Source organism: Crinia signifera, chromosome 2 (genome assembly GCF_055691185.1).
Source record: "Crinia signifera chromosome 2, ASM5569118v1, whole genome shotgun sequence".
In the NCBI taxonomy this organism is placed as follows: domain Eukaryota; kingdom Metazoa; phylum Chordata; class Amphibia; order Anura; family Myobatrachidae; genus Crinia; species Crinia signifera.
This window is the reverse complement of record NC_139218.1, coordinates 310606997-310629970: the sequence shown is the minus strand read 5'-3', so window position 1 is coordinate 310629970 and position 22974 is coordinate 310606997. Positions and strand designations below refer to the sequence as shown.

Sequence of the window (22974 nt, the reverse complement as noted above, 5' to 3'; positions counted from 1 at the left end):
AAAGAGAGATGTGCTACTCACATACTCTCATTATAACGATAGTAAAGTGAATAAAGATAAGAAAAAGTGATTAAAATAACCGTGATGTAGATGTTCTGTTTTAGATGTAGATTACTGGCTCCTTATTTGGTAACCCTTACTTTAGGGGCTAATGTTGTTTTGAGTGAGACTATTAAGCCTCAATCTGTCACACTGTACCACCTTTAATTTTGGTAGGTGTCTTATTGTAAATATATATGCTTATTGGCACAATATGATGTTTATCAATATGCTTGGAATATATAATTAAATGAGGGTATATATTACATTGAGCTTGTTGTCCCTTTATGGCACTTAATCAGTCCAGGTTGTCATTCTCATTAGTGCAATCCACTGTGTAGTGTGTGGTTTGGGTATGTCGAGTATACACACTATCCAATCTCTTGATGTTATTTCTACAGATTAACCCAACTGGTTTTGGTAAAATATTCTGATTGGTGTGTGATCAGGGCGTGTTAGGTGCACACACTACCCAATATTGATTGCAATCCAGAATTTCTAGATCACAATCTTACAGTGTCCCATATTGGATACAAGTGATACTCTGTTACTTTATTATAATCATCACACCACATACAGTTAGGATACACACTATTAAATAGTACTTGTACTCCGGATTAGTTAATTATTACCATTCACTTCTATTGCGGCAATGTGTCAATGTGTTTGGAATCCTCCTGTAATGTCAGCGTTTTTTAGACCCACTCTGCAGCACCCTGTCTATTATGGTTGGTGCCCGCAACTCTGTGCGTGCCTAGAGGCGCATTTACAGTTGGTACTTGCTGACATATATGGGGAGGCATCCGTTAGTACATATACATATTGTACATAATTATCGCTCAATGTGTGTCTGATGTTCAGACCATCAATATTTCTCAAGGCTGGTGCTAGTGTATCATCGGCATCAGCTATTTTGTCACCGATTATTGATGTCTCTCGCACTTAATAGAGGTGCTTGTACAGTGAATTGTACACTGATCTGTATTAGCGTTTGCATGTAGTTGTCATTTAAAACATGCACGATCTCCTGGTGCTGCGGTGTCAGCGCACGCGTCCTACCACTTATATTATTATTAATAATGTTTCCAGTATTGACGGAACACAGTGATTCTTTGCAACTTTGCAATTGTCGCCCAATGTATGTCTGATATTCAGACTGTCAGTGTCTCTCAGCACTGGTCTTAATATTTGTCACCGGCGTCTGTTCTTTTAATAACCTTTATTCATACCTCACTGTGTTTGGCGGTCACTGATTCCCGCTGATGGGGATATACGTAATAGTGGTACTTGGACAGTGAGCTATACACCAATACTTTTGCACTTAATAGGGGTGCTTATACAGTGAATTATGCACCAATCTGTATTAGCGTTTACATGTAGCTGCCATTCTAATCATGCACGATCTCCCGGCACTGGTGCTGCGGTGTCAGTGCACGCGTCCTACCACTTATATTTTCATTCACAATATTTCCAGTGTTAGCAGAACACAGTGATTTTTTGCAATTTTGCAATTGTCGCCCGATGTATGTCTAATATTCAGACTATCAGTCACCGGCGTCTGCTCTTTTAGTGACACTCATTAATACCTCACTATGGGCCTTATTTTGATTCATTCTTTCTGACAAAATCCTTCTTAGATGGACAAAACCATGTGCACTGCAGAGAGGGCAGATGTAACATGTGCAGAGAGAATTAGATTTGGGTGAGTAATTTTGTTTCTGTGCAGGGAAAATACTGACTGCTTTATTTTTACACTGCAATATAGATCTCACTTTGAAGTAAAACCCCACCCAAATCTAATTCTCTCTGCACAAGTAACACCTGTCCCACCTGCAGTGCACATGGTTTTGCCCATCTAAGAAGGATTTTGTCAGAAAGAATGAACCAAAATAAGGCCCTGTATTTGGCGGTCACTGATTCCCGCTGATGGGGGTATACTTAATGTGGTGCTTGTGCAGTGAACTATACACCAATACTTGTACATTCAATAGTGGCGCTTGTGCAGTGTGCTATACACTAATCTGTGTTAGCATTGCATCAAGTGTGACCGGAGGCTTTGCTTTAGGTGTGCATGTAACCATGGGCCTCATAGGGTGAAATTTAAGAGGATGAGAGATTCAGATAGTGAAATATTTGGTAAAATCTCCAATTTTTTTAAAGCGGCAATCATTTACACGTCAAAATCAGTGAGAATGATTGCCGCTTTCAAAAAATTGGAGATTTTACCAAATATTTCACTATCTGAATCCCACAAACACAAGATAGCAGACTACAGTAGCTTTTGAAGCACTTGCTTTCAATTGGAAAAGCTTAATGTAACTATTTCATTTGTGTATCTAAAGTTTTTTCTCTTATGACTACCTAGTGAATGTTTATGGATTTATTGATTTATATAAGTTGTATTTGTTGAGATATGCATTGCATGCACCAATATGCCCATTATGTTTACAGTGGACGGCCAGGGTATATCATGTGATGGGGTAGGGCAGAACACCTTGTTATGGTGCTGTCATACTGTCCCAGATCATAAGCGCCAGTTGTATGTTCATTCTTGTATTGTAGCCAGCCCCAGGCTCTACCCTGGTCTTTCATACCTGATACCCGCCGCTATGGATGTGCACCGAGTACAGCTTCCTGGCTGTGAAACGCAAGCTCCAGGTTGCGTAGCAACCGGTCACTGGTGTCTTCAGCCAGAAGTGGACTGTGACCACTTCCAGTAGGCGGCTCAGGACGTGTGGTAGCTGCATGTGTGCCGGGAGCTGGTAAGTATATAAATATTCTGTTTGTGTGTCTCGTTGCTGTAGGTAGGGCTAAGGACAGGGTGAACACCCCGAAACATTCCCTAATACAATTTTTCTGCATTTAAAAACATCTTCTGCGTGCCATTCTGTTCCTTATTGGTAATTTGGATTCATACATCATTGATATCTGGCATCGGGGGGCAAGCTGCATTTTTTTTTTTTGAGTGCCGGCAGATATATATGTAAATATTTCTTGTATGCTTGTAGGATGGATTGCAGCAGACCCCTCAATTCCCGTCAGCAGCTACACTCCCCATGAGCAGCAGCCCCATTGGCTTACTGAGCACAATGCAGTGACGGGCTCCTTATGAAGTCTCTGTTCCTGGGGTACACATTCAGCCAAAGTGACTGCATATACAATCCCAGGTGCTAATATAGCGTCATGATCGCAATGAATATGTAATCAATGACAAATGGGCCCCATTACTTTGAAACAAGGTCTTTATTTGATACTAACCAGCATAAATAATATTGCTACAAACCATCGATTGCATTTGAGACTGCTACTTTATGTTGATACTGTGTATACATTTTTTGTGCATTACTTATTCATGCTAAAAATGAATTTAACTTTATACATGGGAACCATCGGTATGTTGTGATCCTAAAGAGCGGTTTATTAACCCCTTCGTTCTAGCTGTTTTAACCCATTTTTTACAGACTGGTTATTTTAAACCTTTTTAAAATAATTTTAAAATGATGTTGCTACATTTAGGATACAAAACAATTAAAAAGATTTAATGTTATGCTAATATACCCATTGAATCACAATTTTTACCCACAATGGCTCTTGAATCTTTCCTCCATATCCATGATCAGGAGGCTCTGGAGGGGATCCGGGACTATCCTTTGCTAATGACAACTAGACGACTCTGGCACATTCTACGCCATAAACATTGTCTTAATGCACACAAATCAATCCATCTCCCATTTATACAGAACCCAGACTTTCAGAATGGGTTGGCATCTTACCCCTTTAATATCTGGAGTGTGGGAGGGATACACAACATATGACATTTGATTGATTTTGATGCAAGACGGCCCCTGATGTTCCTCGAGGCAACTGCTAAATTTTAGACTATACAAGCATACCCCTTAGCTTACTTCCAGGCACAACATTATGTCTCCTCTGTAATTAAAAACTTTTCTGAAAAAGACTGGGCTGATACGTTAGATCATTGTCTTTCTAAACCAACCCCTTTACGCAAAGCCATGTCCACATATCATAGCTTTTTACATGAAAACATAGATCATGATCTTGTCAGCCAAGGAATGCGCCAATGGTTGACCGAATTCCCGTCCCTCACTATAGCAGACTTGTTAAAAGGCCTGTTAAAATCTTGCACTTTATTAACAGCTAGCACCTATAACAAACTTTTTTAAATATTTATCACAGGACCTACCAATCTCCCCATAGACGATTCAGAATGGGCCTGACTGCCACACATGACCCAGATGTGACAAAGAAGAGGCAGACTAATACCATTGCCTTTGGGAGTGCCCAGTGGTCCAAGGCTTCTTGAGATTAGTCAAAAGATATGCTGAAGCCCATCTAATTAATTTCGTACCATTAACCCCAGAGTGGGCAACCCTGGGTATTCTCCCAAAGGGACAAAAATTTGCCCCTGGCTGCAGAAAACTACTGCTAGCAATTAGGGCTGCAGCAAAAAGAAAACTATCCTACAAGACTGGATTCAACCAACCCCTGTAAATTTTCATTTATATAAAGAAAAACTTACTTTTATCTTCTGCATGGACTGGGTAGAGACTATGTTTGACCAGGAAAAGAAAGCTGCCTCTTTTTTCAATACATGGGAAAGCCTCATTGCGACCTTACCTGTTTCAACTCAATCTCAAATTCACAACTCCATGCAATTGAGACAATGGTATAAAAAACGCATCCTGATCGGCGATCCGCCTATTGAACTGCCTAGTGGGTGAGCGCCAGACACTTCTCTCTTCTTTCCATTACTATGTCCTTTATTGCTATTCTCTTTTTGAGCATAATTCCTTCACAATACTGTTTATACGCTAGACATACAACTTCTATTTATATAGTTGATTCATACTTAAACCTGTATGCAATGACAAGACGCTGTATTGTATCAAAACTTTATTTCTGTAATATTTCATGGAAATTTCTTTTCATCTTCGATATGCTCAATTTTATCTATATATTGCATATTTATGACTGCTTAAATTAAAATAAATAAATAAATAAAGATTTGATGATGAGAGCTCTTTTTTATTAATACAAAACATTTCCCCAAGATCAAATAGGGTTGTATCCTTTTTCCCCCCCATTTGGGAACATAGGGGGAAAAATGGGCTAAGTGTGAAATACGGCGTGGGATCATGGCTGGCATACTTATGATATACATTATAAAGTTGCACTAGATCATAACCCATTTCATTAATTTTCTTTTATACATCAACAATTCTGATCTTTATGATTAATAAGAAGCACCTAAGCCAATTTACCTACAACCCACCTGCATAGTTTTCCATTAGACAATATGAAGACAAACACAGGGCTCATGTACAGTGAATGTATTATGTTTATTTCATAAGGAAGATCTCAATTGAGTGCCAAACAAAAGGCAGTAACTCAATTGTTTACAACAAAACGAACCACTGTCCCCAGAAGAATACAAAAATACACATCTCGGTGACTTCCATACATTAATAAATAGGACATAATGCATCAAGCAAAGAAAAAAAGGCACAGAAAACTGGTCACTTAGTAGTCATAAAAATTACTAACTACGGTAACAAAGCCACCTAATCTGTACATAGAAATGTAACATTATATTCCAACGGTGTAACCAAACATTGTTTTGAAGTCATATGCAATAAATACCTTAGAGTTGTATAAAGAATACTAAAAATAAAAACTGTGCCATTGTAAACTGTATGTAAACAAACAAAATTCTTAACATGGTCTCTAAATCAAGTCGGAAAATCCCATGGTCTGCTTTCTTATAAGGATGGCAAATACGCCTAGCAGTCCATATAGAATTTTCTATCAGTGTATACATTAATCTCATTAGGGTAATAGTGTTATTTAAAAAAGTTTTATTTTCATTTCTGTCACAACAAAATATCATGCTGTAGCAGCTACCACTGGCATAATGCATCTGGGAATAAGGAGAGTCGTTGGTATATCATGGAAGAATAGGTAAGTGGTTCCACTGCTGCACTCCATATATATACAACGAGGAAATGGAAAATGTGTTTTATTGTCAAATATATACACATCTATAATAAATTCTGAACAGAAGAAAATACACCCAAAACTTGCTTTTATTTTATTTAGTGAAGACAAGTGTTTGGGGTTTTTTGCATAAATTTGGTCAAAATTACCAGCATTGCTTTACCTAGCTACTGGGTATGAAGAGGATTTCCAAGTCCTTAGAACGTATTCTACAGGTTTGCTAAATTTTACAGGCTGTGGCCATGATTTGGAAAATGCAGGTACTTGAATTATTGGTACTGCTTTCCTAGCACGGCGCCCACGATAAGCATCGCATGTATCGGTCCTTAATCGCATGCATCTTATGTGTTTCTGCACCATAAGATGCATGCGATGTATACGATTTATGCGACTACAGTGATTTTTCATCGTATCCATTTTTATCACATGTATCGCATCGGTCGTACTGTTTTAATGTCATAAGATGCATGCTATGCATACGATTGATGCGACCCCGCGAGGGGCGGCGGTACGCGTCCTCTTTCCTTTTCATACCCCCACTATCCACGTCGGCATGGAGTTGATTTTATAAAGTGTGGCGAGCACAGCGAGCCACCAAGCCCGAAGCGTGGCGAGCGGTCGTGGATACCTTCACAGGTATCTGCGTCCGCTCGCCACGCTTCGGGCTTGGTGGCTCGCTGCGCTCGCCACACTTTATAAAATCAACTCCACGCCGACGTGGATAGTGGGGGTATGAAAAGGTCGGAGGACGCGTACCGCTGCGCTCACCGCTTCGGGTTGGCGTTCATAGTGGTGGGGGGGGGGGGGCTTCACAGGTATCCGCGTCCCCTCGGCGATGAGTAAGTAAACGATGAGTGCGATGCATGCGATTTAAACGCACACATCGCAGTCATCGAATCGCACGCATCGTACCTTACTATACTACTGGTTTTCATACGATACATGCGATTTAAAAACCGAAATCGCATGTATCGCACAGATTGTATGCCTTATAAAAATGTACACGATTAATGCGATGGGCGCCGTGCTAGGAAAGCAGTACCGAATTATTAGTATTGGAGACACTTAAGATTAGGACGCAGCCATTTTGTGACCAGGCTCAGATTGCAACCATCAGTTCAGTAGAAACGTCTCAGTACTGTTAGGAGCATGGGAGCTTGAGTTCATGTTTATTTTCACAAAGAACATTTAAAAAATCCCCCTAATCACAAAAATTATTACAAAAAAATGACATCCAAAAAGGATGAGCTCTAAAAAACTGGAATGTTTGCATATAAACCTTTAATGCTAGAAACGCTATTTATGGTAATAAGAAAAACCTTAAAAGTAAAATTCACCTACCTTATTTATTCCACAATATGACAATATATAAGATGATGTATTTATTGAATAGTGGTGTACACTATCAAAAGGGTCTAAACAAATATTTATGATTGTAGATACAATTGAAATCTTAAACTCCTATGAAACCCCGACTACAAAAAGGATTGGTGTACATCTACCTGATGCTGGGGTAACCACAAAGCTATACTGACACATTGCCCTATGCAAAGTGCTAACTACTATATAAGAAAAGAACATATTAGAACACAAACAGAAAACTAATAAATGATTAATTTAATAATGTGTTATAAGTAAACCAATTTACTATAATAAAACATCAGTTTTCAGTAGTCTATCTTGCAGTAGACTGAGCAAAGCTAACTTCTATTTGGATTTTAGGACATACCCCACCATACTTGGGTACTCAGGGCTGTAACTAGGGGCTCTGTGGGTGGGAAAGTTGTCATCCCATGACCAGTGTTCCCTCTAAGCTGTGCGCACAACTCGACGAGCAGTTGCAGTCGTGGACTCAATTAATGTGTGTTTCACCCATTAACTACATTGTGTGCTGTGTTTTGAATGATTAAATGTTTCATATAATTTTGAAGTAAAGTTAACACAAATGCTGAACGTCATTTTCCAGTTCTATATAAGTGACGCACAAAAATTTAAATTTCCTTCTAGAGTTGCACAGCAAAAATCTTTTGCTGCACACAGACTTCGTAAAATTAGAGGGAACATTGCCCGTGACCCTTGCTTCTGGCTAGCGCAAACCTAACAGAGTGTACTTGAGATGCTCCTGACAGGCATCCTGCAGCATGTACAGGTAAAGCATCTTCCCTGTGATACTCCATATGGTGCTACACTTACTGCTGCTACTGCTGACCTGCTGTTACCTCTGTGCTCTGTAATGATGTCATGGTGGCACATTTAAGCCATAGTACGGTGGGTACTTAGCAAGCCTTCTAACTATGGCTCATGAATGCACTGTTCAGTGTTATTGAGTGCTTGGCTTAGCACTGTAAAACAATACACCTTATATATAGGGAAGTGTCTAAATAAAGAGAATTAAAAGGTACATGCACTATATGTGTTGTAATGTAGTGTACCAGTGTGTGGTATTTACCCTGTATTTTTCCTACTTTCTTTATTCAGGTTCCTCAGCGCAATCAGTGCTACACTTACTAAAAATTCTCAATTATTTGACAATAAGTGCAAGGTTATTGTACATGTCCAGGTAATTTAAAGCTTGGATTTTTAACCCTTTGAGTACCAAAGTTGCTGTGAGAGATGTGCAAAAACATCATCACAGCAAAGGTTTTTTTTTTTGGGCGCAATATTTAAATAAACTTCAAATCAATTGATTTCAGATCATTTGCCAGCAATAGCTAAAGTGATTCATGTTCCTCGACTACGGCCCTAGCATTTTTTTGTGGATATTTTGCACATCTCTCACAGCAATGTTGGCACTCAAAGGGTAAATGAAAAAGATAAGAAATTACACACCATTTATTTTCTAACATTATCAATAGGGAGGGTATTATGAATTACAGTGTGATACCAAAATGCTGCATTTAATCAAGTAGTTAGCTAGGAATAAATTAAAAGTATTGGTCAGTACGGCGCTGCGAAACACTTGTGGCGCCTTATAAATAAAATTATAATAATAATAAGGTGTTCGCAATAACAAGAGCTTTGCCTTTTTTTGGACCGGTTATGGAAAAAAAAAGGAACTTCCCTTTGACAAGTTCTCATGGGTCTGATAGCAGACAATGCCTCGCGGGTCTGATAGATAGCAGACAATGCCTCGCGGGTCTGATAGATAGCAGACAATGCCTCGCGGGTCTGATAGATAGCAGACAATGCCTCGCGGGTCTGATAGATAGCAGACAATGCCTCGCGGGTCTGATAGATAGCAGACAATGCCTCGCGGGTCTGATAGATAGCAGACAATGCCTCGCGGGTCTGATAGATAGCAGACAATGCCTCCACTTTTTTTTTTTTAAATAAAATAAACTCAATGATATATTAAATAAGTCAGCACTTAATCTACGCATGAAGCAGAATAGCGGAGGTCTGACCCCAGGAAACCTGCTCCATCTTACCAGCCATGATAGCACTTCATCTTAAGAAGCCTAAACTCCGGAAAGTAAAAGTATTACTTCTACAGTAGACATTCACCATGAATTAAATGGAGGAGTAGTATTAGGTGGGTTACACTCAAAGCCCCAGATTCTGAATTAGGAGCAAAGCAAAATAATAAGTAACTATGCCTGGATAAACTATGTTGCAAACACTGTACATTTTTTTTTTTCATGCAGGGTAAATAATTAATGTATGCAGGGCCGGCGCCACCACTAGGCAGCTACTGGAGGGCGGTACTGAGCCGCCGAGGAGACCAGGAAGAAAGCTGCAGCAGCATCCGGGACACCCAGCCAGGAATTCAACCAAGCAGGGAGCTGCCAGGTGAGTCCGTACGCCCCCTGCCCCCCCTCCCTGCATGGAGAGTGCCCCAGGTGACCCCCCCCCCCGCCACCACTACCGTGCCCGCAATCCCCCTCCCCCCCCCCCCGGCTGGGTGTCCCGTACTTGCCAGCTGCTGCTGGTGCAGCAGCAGCTTTCTTCCTGGTCTCCCCAGTCCCCTCTGCAGTATCAGAGCGTGGCGGGTCTAGTGCCCGCTAGACAACCCCCCCGGCGGGCGGGCGGAGGAGGGGGTGATTTGGGGGTCGCCTAGGGAGCTGGCAGGGCTTGCACCGGCCCTGAATGTATGGAAGGGAAGGTTTCTATTTTCAGATTTTGCTACCTTGTATAGTAAAAAGAAAAAAACAAGTACAGAGCTATCTGCATATAATGAAAAGAGGAACGTTTTGTGCAAGTATATGCAGTATAAATAAGTAATCTGCATCAGATGTGTGCAATTACGCAGCCTTCAATTGCTTAAAAATAGTTCGGAATTCCTGACTACCGATTACTGTTTTTTTTTATAGATAAAATGTATCCAATTTAAAAAATGGCAGCACCATTACACTGTTGAGGCCCGTACACACTGGGCAACTTTGAGTTAAAAGTCACTCAAAACAGCAGGTTTGAGCGGCTTTCAGCTCAAAGCCGCCCAGTGTGTATGGGCCAGCGATGAGCAGTGAGCTCTGCTGCACGCTCCCACAGCATTGCGGGGAAAGCTGCTCATATACCAGCAGATGAGCGGCTTTCAGGACGGCTTTGCATAGCGCGGTGAATGGAATGCCGTCCTCCCCCCCCCCCTCCGTCGGCGCCGGGCAGGAGGATAGCCTCTCAGTGTGTATGCACTGAGTGGCATTCCCTGCAGCGATGAACGCTATCATCGCTGTCCATACATGCTGGGCATAGTTGCCCAGTGTGTATGGACCTTTACACATACAAGGAAAGTGGCTGCAATGCTTTGGTCACACTTGTATATATGCTTGCAGCATCAATTAAAATGATGCTGAATTTACAAAATGTAGTAAAAAATGTAAGATCTATAAGAGGGACTGTTCATACATAACATATTTAAAATGAATTCTAATCCAGCCCAGTTTTACGTCCCCATTCCTGAGTAGTGTAACCATCTATATTAAATTGTGTGTAATGGTTGTGGCAAAGCCATCCTTATATTCACATTCACTGTAAAATGAATGTAAAAGGATCCACCCATAGGCTTCAGGAGTACCACTGGCCACACTTTACTAAGACTAGTGGCTAACAAGCCAGGGAATAAATTAAATAACAGAGTAATTCTGTAATCAGAATCCAATGTACTGTAGGGAGTACACTTGGCGTAGTGTGGAGTCTACAGATTTTTGTATAGGAATTCAGAAGTGTTTGAAAATGAACAATTGAGAAAGTTTTTTTTTTCATGGAGAGCTCTCTCTCTAAAGATAGTGGCAGAGTTAATGTGAAGGCACTGTTGCAATTACCATTTTGTTTAGTATACAGAAGCAGCAGGACCAGGTCACAAGTGCCAGGATTAGATGTATATTGCATTAAGAATGTACGCAATTACTACCTAAACATGGAACACTGTGTAACAAAATATTTTAATTATTTGGGAAAATTCCCCTGGGAACCAAGCAATCTGTACATACTAACAATCTAAATGCTCCCATAAACTGTGGCGACTTCTCCCCTTGAAGTCGCTGACAATACCCCCATTTGAGCCGCCTGGGACTTTCCCGGGCGGAAGGATCACATGCGATATATCACATGCACTCCCAGCCAAGTCTGTCTGGCTGCAGAAGTAGGCCAAGAGATTGCTTGGACTACTTCAAGCAAGAGGCTTTTCTGGATAACACAAACCCAGAGGCAGAACTCTGGGAGGCAATGGAGTCATCTGCCCCCAGGCTCCTGCTCCCAAAGGGGGACCTCTCCCTGGAAGTTGAAATCAGTTATTTAAAAGCCAACAATATAGCTTCTGTGGCTAAGTTCTGAAATATGTATATGTTCTATCTATCTATATTCTGAACAGAAATATATATATATTAAATATAGGGTTATATAGGGTTGTGTGTGTGTGTGTGTGGAGGGGGTCACCAATAGATATCTTGCCTCCGGGCAACTGTTACAAACTTAAACCACTGCACAAACCTACAGTCGGATCTCATTGACAAACAGCGTCACATGTAAGCAAGTGTTGCATAGAACATTTTTTTCTCAGTGGAGACGTACAAAAAATTGTATGGACCTTAGCTTTCTTTTGAGGACATTGGAAAAGAAGAAAGGCAACAAATAAATTATTGTGTACCAACCTTCAGCAGCAGATGCAGATATGGTATATTAAAGCCCCCTCCTTATAAATCAAACTTCTTTATATAAACGCTTCTATTAATAGTCACAAAGAAACAGTTCAAGATCATATCCCAAGTGAAGGTATTGGAGACACGTTTGATTGAAGGGCAGTGTGTGCTCCCTCTGCGCAGCAGACTTCCTGTTACTGACACTAGAATCTTTTTCCATTTGGTCGGAATATCAGATATCACAATAATGCAGCTTGTATTCAGCACAAAACTGTAACTAGTGTGGGAACTGGGAACCCTTCAAGTGGTATTTGTAACATTCAAAAAAGGCATCTTGAAATGTAGGCTTTAAGTGACAAAACAAGAGCACAAAGTAACAGTCTACATATCCTGTTACAAATTGTTCTTTGAGAAAAGTGTAGCTATTTAAAGGGTAAAAAAATAAATAAAATAGAGATAAACCAAACTGATTCAAAATCCAGATGACCCAGTGGAAAATGCAATAGATACAAATGAAACTGTCAAACGCTGTTCAGGCTGCACAAGTGCTGGAAATGGATGTGTTGCCAGCATCACAACTTGTGTTTGTTTCTCATCAATACAACATGACAAGCTAAGTTTATTGGTTAGATGGCTACAATAGGAATATGAATAATGCAAAGAGTGAAAAAAAATAATAATACCAACAAGGTTGCATGAATCTATCCCCAGGGCGATCGGTGAAGCAGAGTTTCAGCTGGAGGATCCTATAAATGGGAGTCAGTGTATCAGATTGTAAATCTAATATTAAATAATATATACTGTATATTTAATGTCACACAATTACTAATTACATAGGAATATCACTGCAAATGAAAATTCAGTAAATAGTAGAGAGTTATGCTAGAGGCACTAATTAGTACCTCACTTGGACCCAGCTCCTCTGGCACCTGGAATAAACTGGTGGTGGTGCTCTCCCCGTTCCTACTACTACTACTACGTGCAGTACTTATTCCCCTGCGTTATAAACTTCTCACCTATGGAAATGTAAAGTCTGCATCAAGACTCTACAACAGAGTTGTTTGTTTAATAAGTGATCACAACCGTAGGAGTGCGGAGCATGTGGCTGACCATAACTGGCATCGACAGACCCGCTGACTGATGGAAAGACCCGATTCAGAGTATTTACCATTTAGTATTAAAGGATAATTTACTGTACTAAATAGCTAAATACATTTTTGGGTGAATTTTGCTGCCTAAAAGTGCCCCCATGAACAGAGTAATCCACTTATGCATAGGAGGGATCAGCAAGCTGAGCATAATGCTCTATCTTACTGCTGCTAGAGCATAGCTGGAGTGTCAATTATAGCTGTACATGTGATGGAGGTAATGCTGCACTTCTATCAATAGAGGCGGACTTACCAGCCTCTCAGTACAGTCATTTGCTATCAAACCTATGTAACGGGTTCTACATTACAGGAATTGGGGTATCTAAAATGGGTGCAAGGTGTACTGGGTCCAAGGAGGCCTACACACTGCACTGCACCCATTTAATTATACCTCTTCATCCATCTGCAAAAATCAATGGGAAAATGGCAGCTGCAAACATTTTCCGGAGATTCACACACGCACAACAGAGGTTTCTCAGTAAACAAGGCACACGCACCATGTTGACAGAGAAGTGGGCATGCGCAGTAGACTCTACTGCACAGACAGAGCGGAAGGGGCCCAATTGGAGCCGGCACACAAGCCCCCTCCTTACTGAAAGCGCCTCGGGCAAAGAATTATATACATATAAATGTATACGGCACTGGTATATCTTAGTTTAATACAGAAAATACACTTTTGCCACCCACTGTATGAATGTAATCTGCAGAAGAGAAAATCAAAGTTAAAATAAATGCACAGATTCTCAGAATAAATACCATCTAATGCCAATGTTGTGAGGCATTATTCATTTATAGCAAAATGCTCAAATATCAATACTGAAAATTAATTCCAAGAAATAAACAAAATAACAGCTTCATAAAATTGTATATATGTTTATACAGTGCTGAAACATAATATACAAATACGCAGCTCAACTGCATAACAGTGATATATTTCAAACAGATACAGTATTAAAGTAGTGCACTGGTAAACCCTTACGTATAGGTTGCTTTGTGTGATCAGTTACCCCACAAAACATGTTTTTTTTTCTTTTCTGGTTAACATATAAATATTGCACATCAAAGATTTTCCTGCTTTTCCAGAAAATTGTCATTTTATCATAACTTTTTGGGGGACAATATGTAGAAAACACAGTTTAATTGCAAAAATATGCATTGTTTCGCACACAATACACTAAAGATTGTTTGTTAAAAAACATAATAGATATATATTTTTAAACAGGCAAATTGTATGAAAATGGCGCAAGAGAAAGGAATAATGGCTACCAAGACTTTCAAATCAAATGCTTATTATTAGGGTTGTAAATACTTGGGGCAAGATGACCATGTGTCTGGAATTAATGCAATGTACTGAAAATACAGTGATATTATTTTGGTTACTAGGCAAGTATCAGGCACCAAATGACTCTCCGGTGTCCTAATGTGCTTTTACAATACACCAAGTATTGTAGTTTCCTATACTACCTATTTTTATATCCATATCTATAGATAAAAAAATAGGAAATATGAAGGTTTACCTATTTAAATAGGTTATTTTCCTGTTACAGCTTTGCTCCCAGTGCCACTATGAAAGCATTTATTTTAGTGCACCTGTCACATAATGGAAGCAGCCATTTTGTGGAAAATAGCCACAATCCTAAGAATGCATCTAAACAAGGTCAGTTACAGATGACATCACTAGTACTTTTACTACATCAGTTATTAGCGATTCAATAGGTTGTAGTCTCAAAAATATTGAAAAAACGGTCTGCTTCAAATTTGTGTGATGCAGACCACACAGTCAAGAAATCAGGCTTATACACAAAGGGATTGCACTGGTTCTTGCTAGTATGCGTGGAAGATGGATCAACACGCCAGATTGATAATCGATATAAAGGTGACCACATCAGATAATGATCTGGTGGACCGTGGAATGTAATAACATTATTCTCCGACACCAGATAGGATGTTCAGTAATTAAGAGATGTGCCTTGCCTACATAACACGTAAACTTAGTTGCCACAAACAGTACTGTGACCTGGTAACGCCCAAACACCATCTGCTCTGAATCACAAACCTTGAAAGACAGTCAAACAGTACAAATATAATTTGAAGGGCAAAGGGTAGAAGTACTGAACACCCAGGTATTATCATGTAAGGTTTTCTTTTGTTTTGGAGAGAGAGCAATGCAACTGCATTTAAGTGGAAGTGAATAATGATTATACATTACACAAGTCAAAGTTCAACAATGTATGTAATTAGTCAAACTAAAATTATAATAAAAAAAATAAAAATAAACGTATGTGGAATTTAAAGAAACCGGAGCAGGCAGGCTCCCATTTAGAGCACACATGGCTTTGCCGGGGGGCCTGTGTATGTAGAAGATTGACATTAATATTCAACTGCTACTCTGAGGTTTGTGACTCTAGGATAAGTTCCCCAGTATCTGAAATGTATATCTAAAATGATATAAGGCATTGGATCAATAACCCTAAGGGAACTCCAAGATAAATTAATTTTGTGAGGTACCCATTCTTCCAAAATGTCATTTTTGATAACCTATTTTTCTCCATATTAATTACTAAACAATATTGACTAGCTATAATAAATATGTTGAACATACATAATGCACATAATTTCTGGAGATACATGGCACATACGCTACATGTTCACATCCACAAATCCCCTGCCACTGAACACAATCATGCAAAAATATACAACAAATAGAAAAGTGCCTTAAACCAACAGACACGTCAGTAGTAATAAATTAAACCTTATTAAAATATAAAAGTTGTTCAAGTTTCTTTTTCTGTTTTTTTTTCTTTTTCCTATCAGAAACATCATGCAACTGAAACACAATTTCAACAGGTACTCCATGCACTTTAGATTGCATCCACTTTATACAAAGTGTTTCTCAGTCATACTCCTTGGCCAGTGAACGAGCGGTACCCTAAGGCAGTGTGAGCCAAGACTCCCTTATTCAGGCTTGGCTCAATGATTTTGGCCTTCTCTGTTATTTGGAAGTCTGTGCCTCATACAAGCTAGCTAGGTAACATTTTGCCATAAAAGGATATGTTGTCACACTAACTAGATGACACTTATTATTGCGCCATCTCAACCAGAGGTCCTATCTGCTTAACCAGCGCAGTCTTTTCTCAACAAGTAAACCATATGTTTCAAGTTGCGCAGATCCAATCTTTCCATAATGGTTTTGCTACTTTTGGCACCAAACTTCTAACTGAAATACCAAACTTGCAATAATTCAGGATTCACTTCTCCTCCACCTCTATATAAAACAGCTTACTCCTCATTCATACAGTAAACTAAAACAGCACAGTGCCGCTAGACAACTGCGGCCACCGTCCAAGCCTCGCTCCATGCAGGGACGCCAACAGAACCTTCACGCCTCCGACAAAGATGTATTCCTGCCGAGTTCCTTAATTCCCTGTAGAATTCGCTTCATATGACCCACTTTCATTATCCCCAGATCCTGCAAGGAAATTAGAAGAATTTATTGCTCAAAGACTAGATTTGTAAAAATAAAATAACAAATGTATATATTTATGTACACACACACACATATATATATTACACACACAAATATATTATATATATATATATATATATACACACACATACACACACACACATGCATATACACACACACACACACAAAATCTATATAGAGAAGTATTATCCTGTATGTAGAAACATCAGACTATTTATTAAGCATTTTGTACATATTTGTCCAAATTGATGTTAAGCATTTCCACGGATTGGGTCAGCCAACACATGCAATATTAAATAGCGTTCACTTAAATATGTATCCAAGTTATCTTGTCTCAGGAGTCATACCAGGATATTTACCACATAAATATGCTGCAATAAATACAAAGATATACTGGCAATAAACAAACTAGATCATTTTATTTTATTTCTATTCCTTCCATTGCTTTTTCTACCCGCGTGTGTACAGTAAGCGGCCTGTGCATGGTCTGTAGCATGAGGAGAGGAAATGGCACTAAAATGAAGAAAACGGTTCTATTAAAAGACATTAGCATGACAAGCTGTGTCCATGGAGAAGTGCCATGGTGACAGAACAATGCAAGCTGAACATTTAGACGATGGGAATAAAAAAGGTCACTGTATAATGGAGGCATTAATACGTTATAGATAAAAGATACAATTATGCCGATAAGAAACAAGCAGAGAAACATCTATTTCTGATGACAAAGCAATGGAGACACAGATATGTGCATTCAATAAACAGAAAGACGATAAGATAAAGCGGTTACAACTTTGTGAAGGTACATGAGAAATTACCAGCACTCTCCACAGACTGTACAATTGCAGTTTGTTACAAGGGTACAGGTGCATGGCATACAGATTGTCTAGTTCTTTTTTTTTCACTCAAATAGCACTGATTATGAATAGGATGAGCATATATTCTAGTACCCCTAACCTGTGCAGTTCATCTTTCATGTCTGGGGTGTCATACTCGGTAGTGGTGCTTCTAGCACACTTTGGCGTGCATCTCAATGCTGAAATACAGGCCAGCTGTGCTAGAAGCACCAGAGCAGAGAGTGACACCCCAGGAAGAAACTAGAAATTGCAAGGGTTTTGAAAGGTGCATGATGCATCTATATACACATCTGCTCAAACCTCTTTCCCCAGCAGATGAGACTTTCGAGGTGATTTAAAAGGTAGACACTAATGAAGTTGCTGTAAAATGATGCTATTGCTGCAGCCAATGGGCTGCCTATTGCAACGCCTACTAGCTTCAGCTCTAATGGCATCTTCCCACAAAGTCCCCGACATCGGAACACCCGCAATGCCTGAGTCTCCCACCTTGGTGGCTTTATGGACATTATTTTTGATCAGGTAGTGAATATCCATGTGCAGTGTACACTGAATTAACGAGAGCACACACAAGTCATTTGTTTCCTGATTGGATTGCACAACATAAAGGCAGGTATTCAATTCTGTTTGCGAGTGGTGACAGCGAGCAGGGCTTCCTGTTCGCTGTCACCACTCACCCTGACTGACAGCATTCAACACAGCCCCCTCATACGCCAATTTCCCATCGCTCCGTTTTTTGAGCGAGGGGGAATTGGCGGATGCGGCTCAAGAAGCAGCCGCGGGTCTCGCTTTTTTTTTCCTGCGACGGCGAGGATTTCCCCCGAACGTTGAATAGAGCGAGCGGCCGGCGCGGGGGTTAAACAGCGAGGATCGCTGTTTTTCACCAATCCTCGCTGTTTAACCCCCCTCGCCGGCCGCTCGCTGTGGCATTGAATACCCCCCATAGAGTATCTTTCTCCTGGTTACATAAACAGACTTGTACACAGAATATTTTGCATTGGGTAATAAAAATGACCATATATATCACTTGAGGGCCATAAATGAATGAAATAGACAGTTTGAAAGAAGATTTTTAAAGGGGTGTGGGTTGTTAGGTCTACAACAACTAGGTCGACAAGCATTGTGTCAACACCACTAGGTCGACAGACAGCAAGGTCGACATGGGTCAAGGTCGACACATGCATTAGGTCAACATGGTGTTTTTCACCCGAATGTCAACACAGTCGACATGGACACAGTTTGAAGTGCACACTATTTTATTCTCCTACCACGCCCTAGTGGATGGTAGGGCATGAAACACCGCCTGTTGGCATATGTCGGCTCAAAAACCAGTGAAAAACCCCATGTCGACCTTTTGACTGTCGAACTAATTGCTTGTGTCATCCTAATGGCCTGTCCACCTAGACACATGTTGACCTTTTTTCCTGTCGACCTAGTGGTGTCAACCCAATGCTTGTCGACCTAGTTGCTGTAGACTTAATGACCGTATCCCTTTTAAAGGAAGGGGGCACATTCAGCAGATAAATATGCTGTAACCAAGGAAGGCTTACATGCAGCTCTATACCCAGTGGTGAGAGAAGTGCATACTAGGCTACAAGAAGAGGACAGGCCACACCATTACATAGACACAGCCTATGTGCAAACCATCGCTCTGTATGTATATGCACTTGTATAAGCAATGCTGTCTACACATACAGTACTCCATTATATAACACGCAAACCACATCTTATTAATGCTGCTTTATCTATACAGTGTTTGGGGAACCCGGTTGATTGGTCTATATTAACAAAATGTCTTTATTCAAAATTTCGACATGAAAGAGACAATGTTTCAGGTTTAATTTTTTTGGTCATGCACAGGCTACACTAATTGTGGGTTCATGTCTATATTGTAAACAAAAATAAATTGAAACCACGTGGGCCCTTTTCATGTGTTGAACTTTTTCATGTCTACCTTTTTTCAATATCAACCTTTTGCATGTTGACATTTATCAATGTTAATCTTCTGCATGTTGTCATTTTGGTGTCGACCTATAGACTGAACACATCCATGTATGGTAATGTAATGACTGTGCATGAAACCGAAACTAGCTGAAATGAATTTATAACATGCAATAATAACATGGGTAAAGCAATATATAGGATTTGCAAATTCTAAACAAATTATTACCTATAAATGTGAACATACCAGATGCTGTTTTTTCCTTCAAAGTAAACTGCACTGTTTTGCGGGGTACACACCAGGACGACCCGCTCACGATGCACATCGTGAGTGGGTCGTCAGTTTCTCGTCCGACCCGCTCACGATGACGCGGGGGGGCACGACCCGCTCACGATGTGCACCGTGAGCGGGTCCGATCCGATGCCGACCGGCACCCGGCTGTATGGTCGTCATTGAGATCCTACCTGCAGAAGGTAGGATCTCAATAACGACCAACCGACCCGCGGTACCGCGCATCGGATCGGTATCGGTCCACACCAGGTCAGAAAAGGGCCCAATCAGCACACAATCTACATCCAATTGATCGGAATTGGATCTAGATTGTGGGGATCGGGCCCTAGTTGTCCTGGTGTGTACCCAGCATTACAGGTCATATTTTATTTTACCTTAATAGTGTCTCATCTTTTAGACTGACAATGTTGTTTTAGCCTAGTACACACTATGCTGCAATTATCAGACCAGCATGTACCCTATACACACGGAATAACTTCTAAGGGGGTGTAAAGACTGTTCAATGCAGTGGCCGTTGATACCAGTTCTAGCAACAGCCACCAGGATCTGGAGGATGCCGGTATCCACTAGGGCGTGGAGTTGAGAATAGAATAGTGTGGCGAGCGTAGCGAGCCACCGAGCCCGAAGCGTGGCGAGCGCAGCGAGCCCCGCGAGGGGCCGCGGATACCTTCACAGGTAAACGCGTCCCTTCGCGGGCTTCACAGGTATCCGCGCTCGCCACGCTTCGGGCTCGGTGGCTCGATGCGCTCGCCACACTATTCTATTCTCAACTCCACGCCCTAGTGGATAGTGGGGGTATGAAAAGGTCGGAGGACGCGTACCGCCGCCCCTCGCGGGCTCGCAGCGCTCGCCACGCTTCGGGTTCGCGTTGATCGTGGGGTGTCGTAAAATACTTTTGGGGGGACATTTCACTGTTCAGGGGTGTTTTGGGGGGTTTATGGCCCATTTAACATTGTTCCCTATGATGATTTGGGTAAATTGACCCATTTAACATTGTTTCCTATGGGAAATCGGGGGCATCGCGGCTAAATTGAGGCATTTAACATTGTTCCCTATGGGGAAATCGCGGGCATCGCGTCGCGACCATCGCACCCGATTTTTTAGTGCTTGCGATGGCCGCGATGCCCCCGATTTTTCCTCACGATGCCCACGATCATGATCGTTGTGGCCGTGCTAGGAAACAAGTACCCACTCTTCAGTAGATCAGGAGGTCTGCATCTTACATATTAAGCTGCTCATAATATGCAAACTCCTGTTACACCTGTTAGCAGGAGCGGTAAGCCATTTATCAGCCGATGCAGTAATTAAGCACACATCGATGTGTGTGTAGGGCCCATAGCGATGTGCAACCCTGCATGTCGCTATCATGTAGAGAGATGTAGATACTGCATGCAGTATAAAGCGAGTTAGATCACTTCGCAAGAGACTGCACATCGCCAGTGTTCTGTGAAACGAGCGATGGCACTCAGCATCACCGGAACACTCCCTGCCTTAAAATAACCTGCGCCCCTTTTTGCTTAAATGAAATCATCAATTCTTAATCGCTTGGTACAATCGCTTGAGCACACCACTGACTCTGATCGATCTAGATTCCGGGAAGCTTAAGGAAAATGCACATGCTATATTGCGGACCAAAATCCCAGGCTCCAATCGCTGTGTATGTAGGCCACATAACCCTGCAGCACAGTGAAAGAGATTATGTACTGGGGCATTATTTTTTGGACCAGTAACACCAACATTAAATATATAAGCTTGAAGAATGCATGTTAAAGGCTTCAAATTACCTCCCATGTGTATAATGCCTTAAAAACAAAAGATTTAAAGACACAAAATAAGTGCAATCCATATATGCACCTACCACATTATTTGTTCAATAATGTATTTAAAATGTCTTCATGAACTGAGAACACCATTATTAGTATATAGCATAACATTTGTAGTTAAATTATAGTGGTCTATAATACCACTTAGACATGCTTCAAAATAAAATATTGCTATGATCACATACAGAATTGGAAATAAAACATAAATAGTATATGAGTGAAACAATGAAAATGCGCTAAGCCTTTAACTTGTAGGGTCGTTTTCTGGTTCACTGCCACTCATACAGCAGAAGTTATGCATCATACTGTAGATTTCAAGGATAATTTCAAAGTATATCCAGCATCATCACACTTGCCTACTTATAGGTGTACCCCTTACAGGTGAACCTGGAAAGGAGAACCAGGGAATTGCAGCATCATTTTCAATATAATTGCTGAAAAGTACTACGGTTCATATCATCATGAAGTGAGACGTGGACACGGGATGGCTTGACTCTCTGTAAACCAAATCATCAAACCATCCATCACCGCACTGGGAAATTGGAGAGGTTAAGAGAATGCGGTCAGGATTTGTGAGTCAGGGATTATTCATACTCCTTTAATATGAAAGTTGCTAATATATGAGGCAGGTTTTGTAAAGAGCCATGTAAACTGACTAGCTCTGTAACGATCAACTAATATCCCTTATATATACACATTTATTTATCGGCACAACCACACATTATGCACAACATATAGGTAATGGTAATTCTTTAACACACAGGTGAGGGATACCAGAAACAAACAATGTCATGGTCATGTAATGTATTAGGAGACAATTTAACATGCCAACACATTTCATAAGCCACCGCGTGCCAGCATGGAATGTTAAAGTGAAAAACAGTGAGTGAAAGTGAGCGCCCCATGCATGAATATGAGGCACTAGGGCAGATGCACACCAATTGACTGCCAATTTTAACACGTGTTGACAAATAAAAAGGGGACTGATGAGATCGCCACAGAGCAGGGTGCATAAACCACTCTTCAGACCTGACAATATACCTCTCCTAGTTCAGTGGCATAAAGACCACATGCAATGGACTACCAAGTAGTGCAGCATAGTAATAAAATTAGATAAATAATCCTTTGTCAACGTCATTAATCTTGATAATTTTAGTTTTCCCTACACTAATGGGGTCTAGAAGTTCCAAAATCTTGTGGGGCATGTTTAATGTTAATCTTTCCTGATCGGATGTGACGCTCCAGAATGTGGTAGTCCAAATACCTGACCAGGATGAAACGGATGCCATCCATATTCAAACACC

At 40.7% G+C, this 22974-nt stretch overlaps 1 protein-coding gene across 5 annotated transcripts in view; it reads right to left on the bottom strand.

Annotated features, from left to right (window-relative positions):
• Positions 1-14029: 14029 nt before the first annotated feature.
• DGKH (diacylglycerol kinase eta) overlaps positions 14030-22974 on the bottom strand; it is a 248423-nt gene continuing 239478 nt past the window's right edge. For all 5 annotated transcript variants that reach the window (XM_083168927.1, XM_083168928.1, XM_083168926.1 and 2 more), the window contains one exon: positions 14030-16745. In XM_083168927.1, coding sequence (XP_083025053.1) covers positions 16656-16745 — 90 coding nt within the window. In that variant the 3' untranslated portion in view covers positions 14030-16655. The remainder of the gene's footprint in view (positions 16746-22974) is intronic.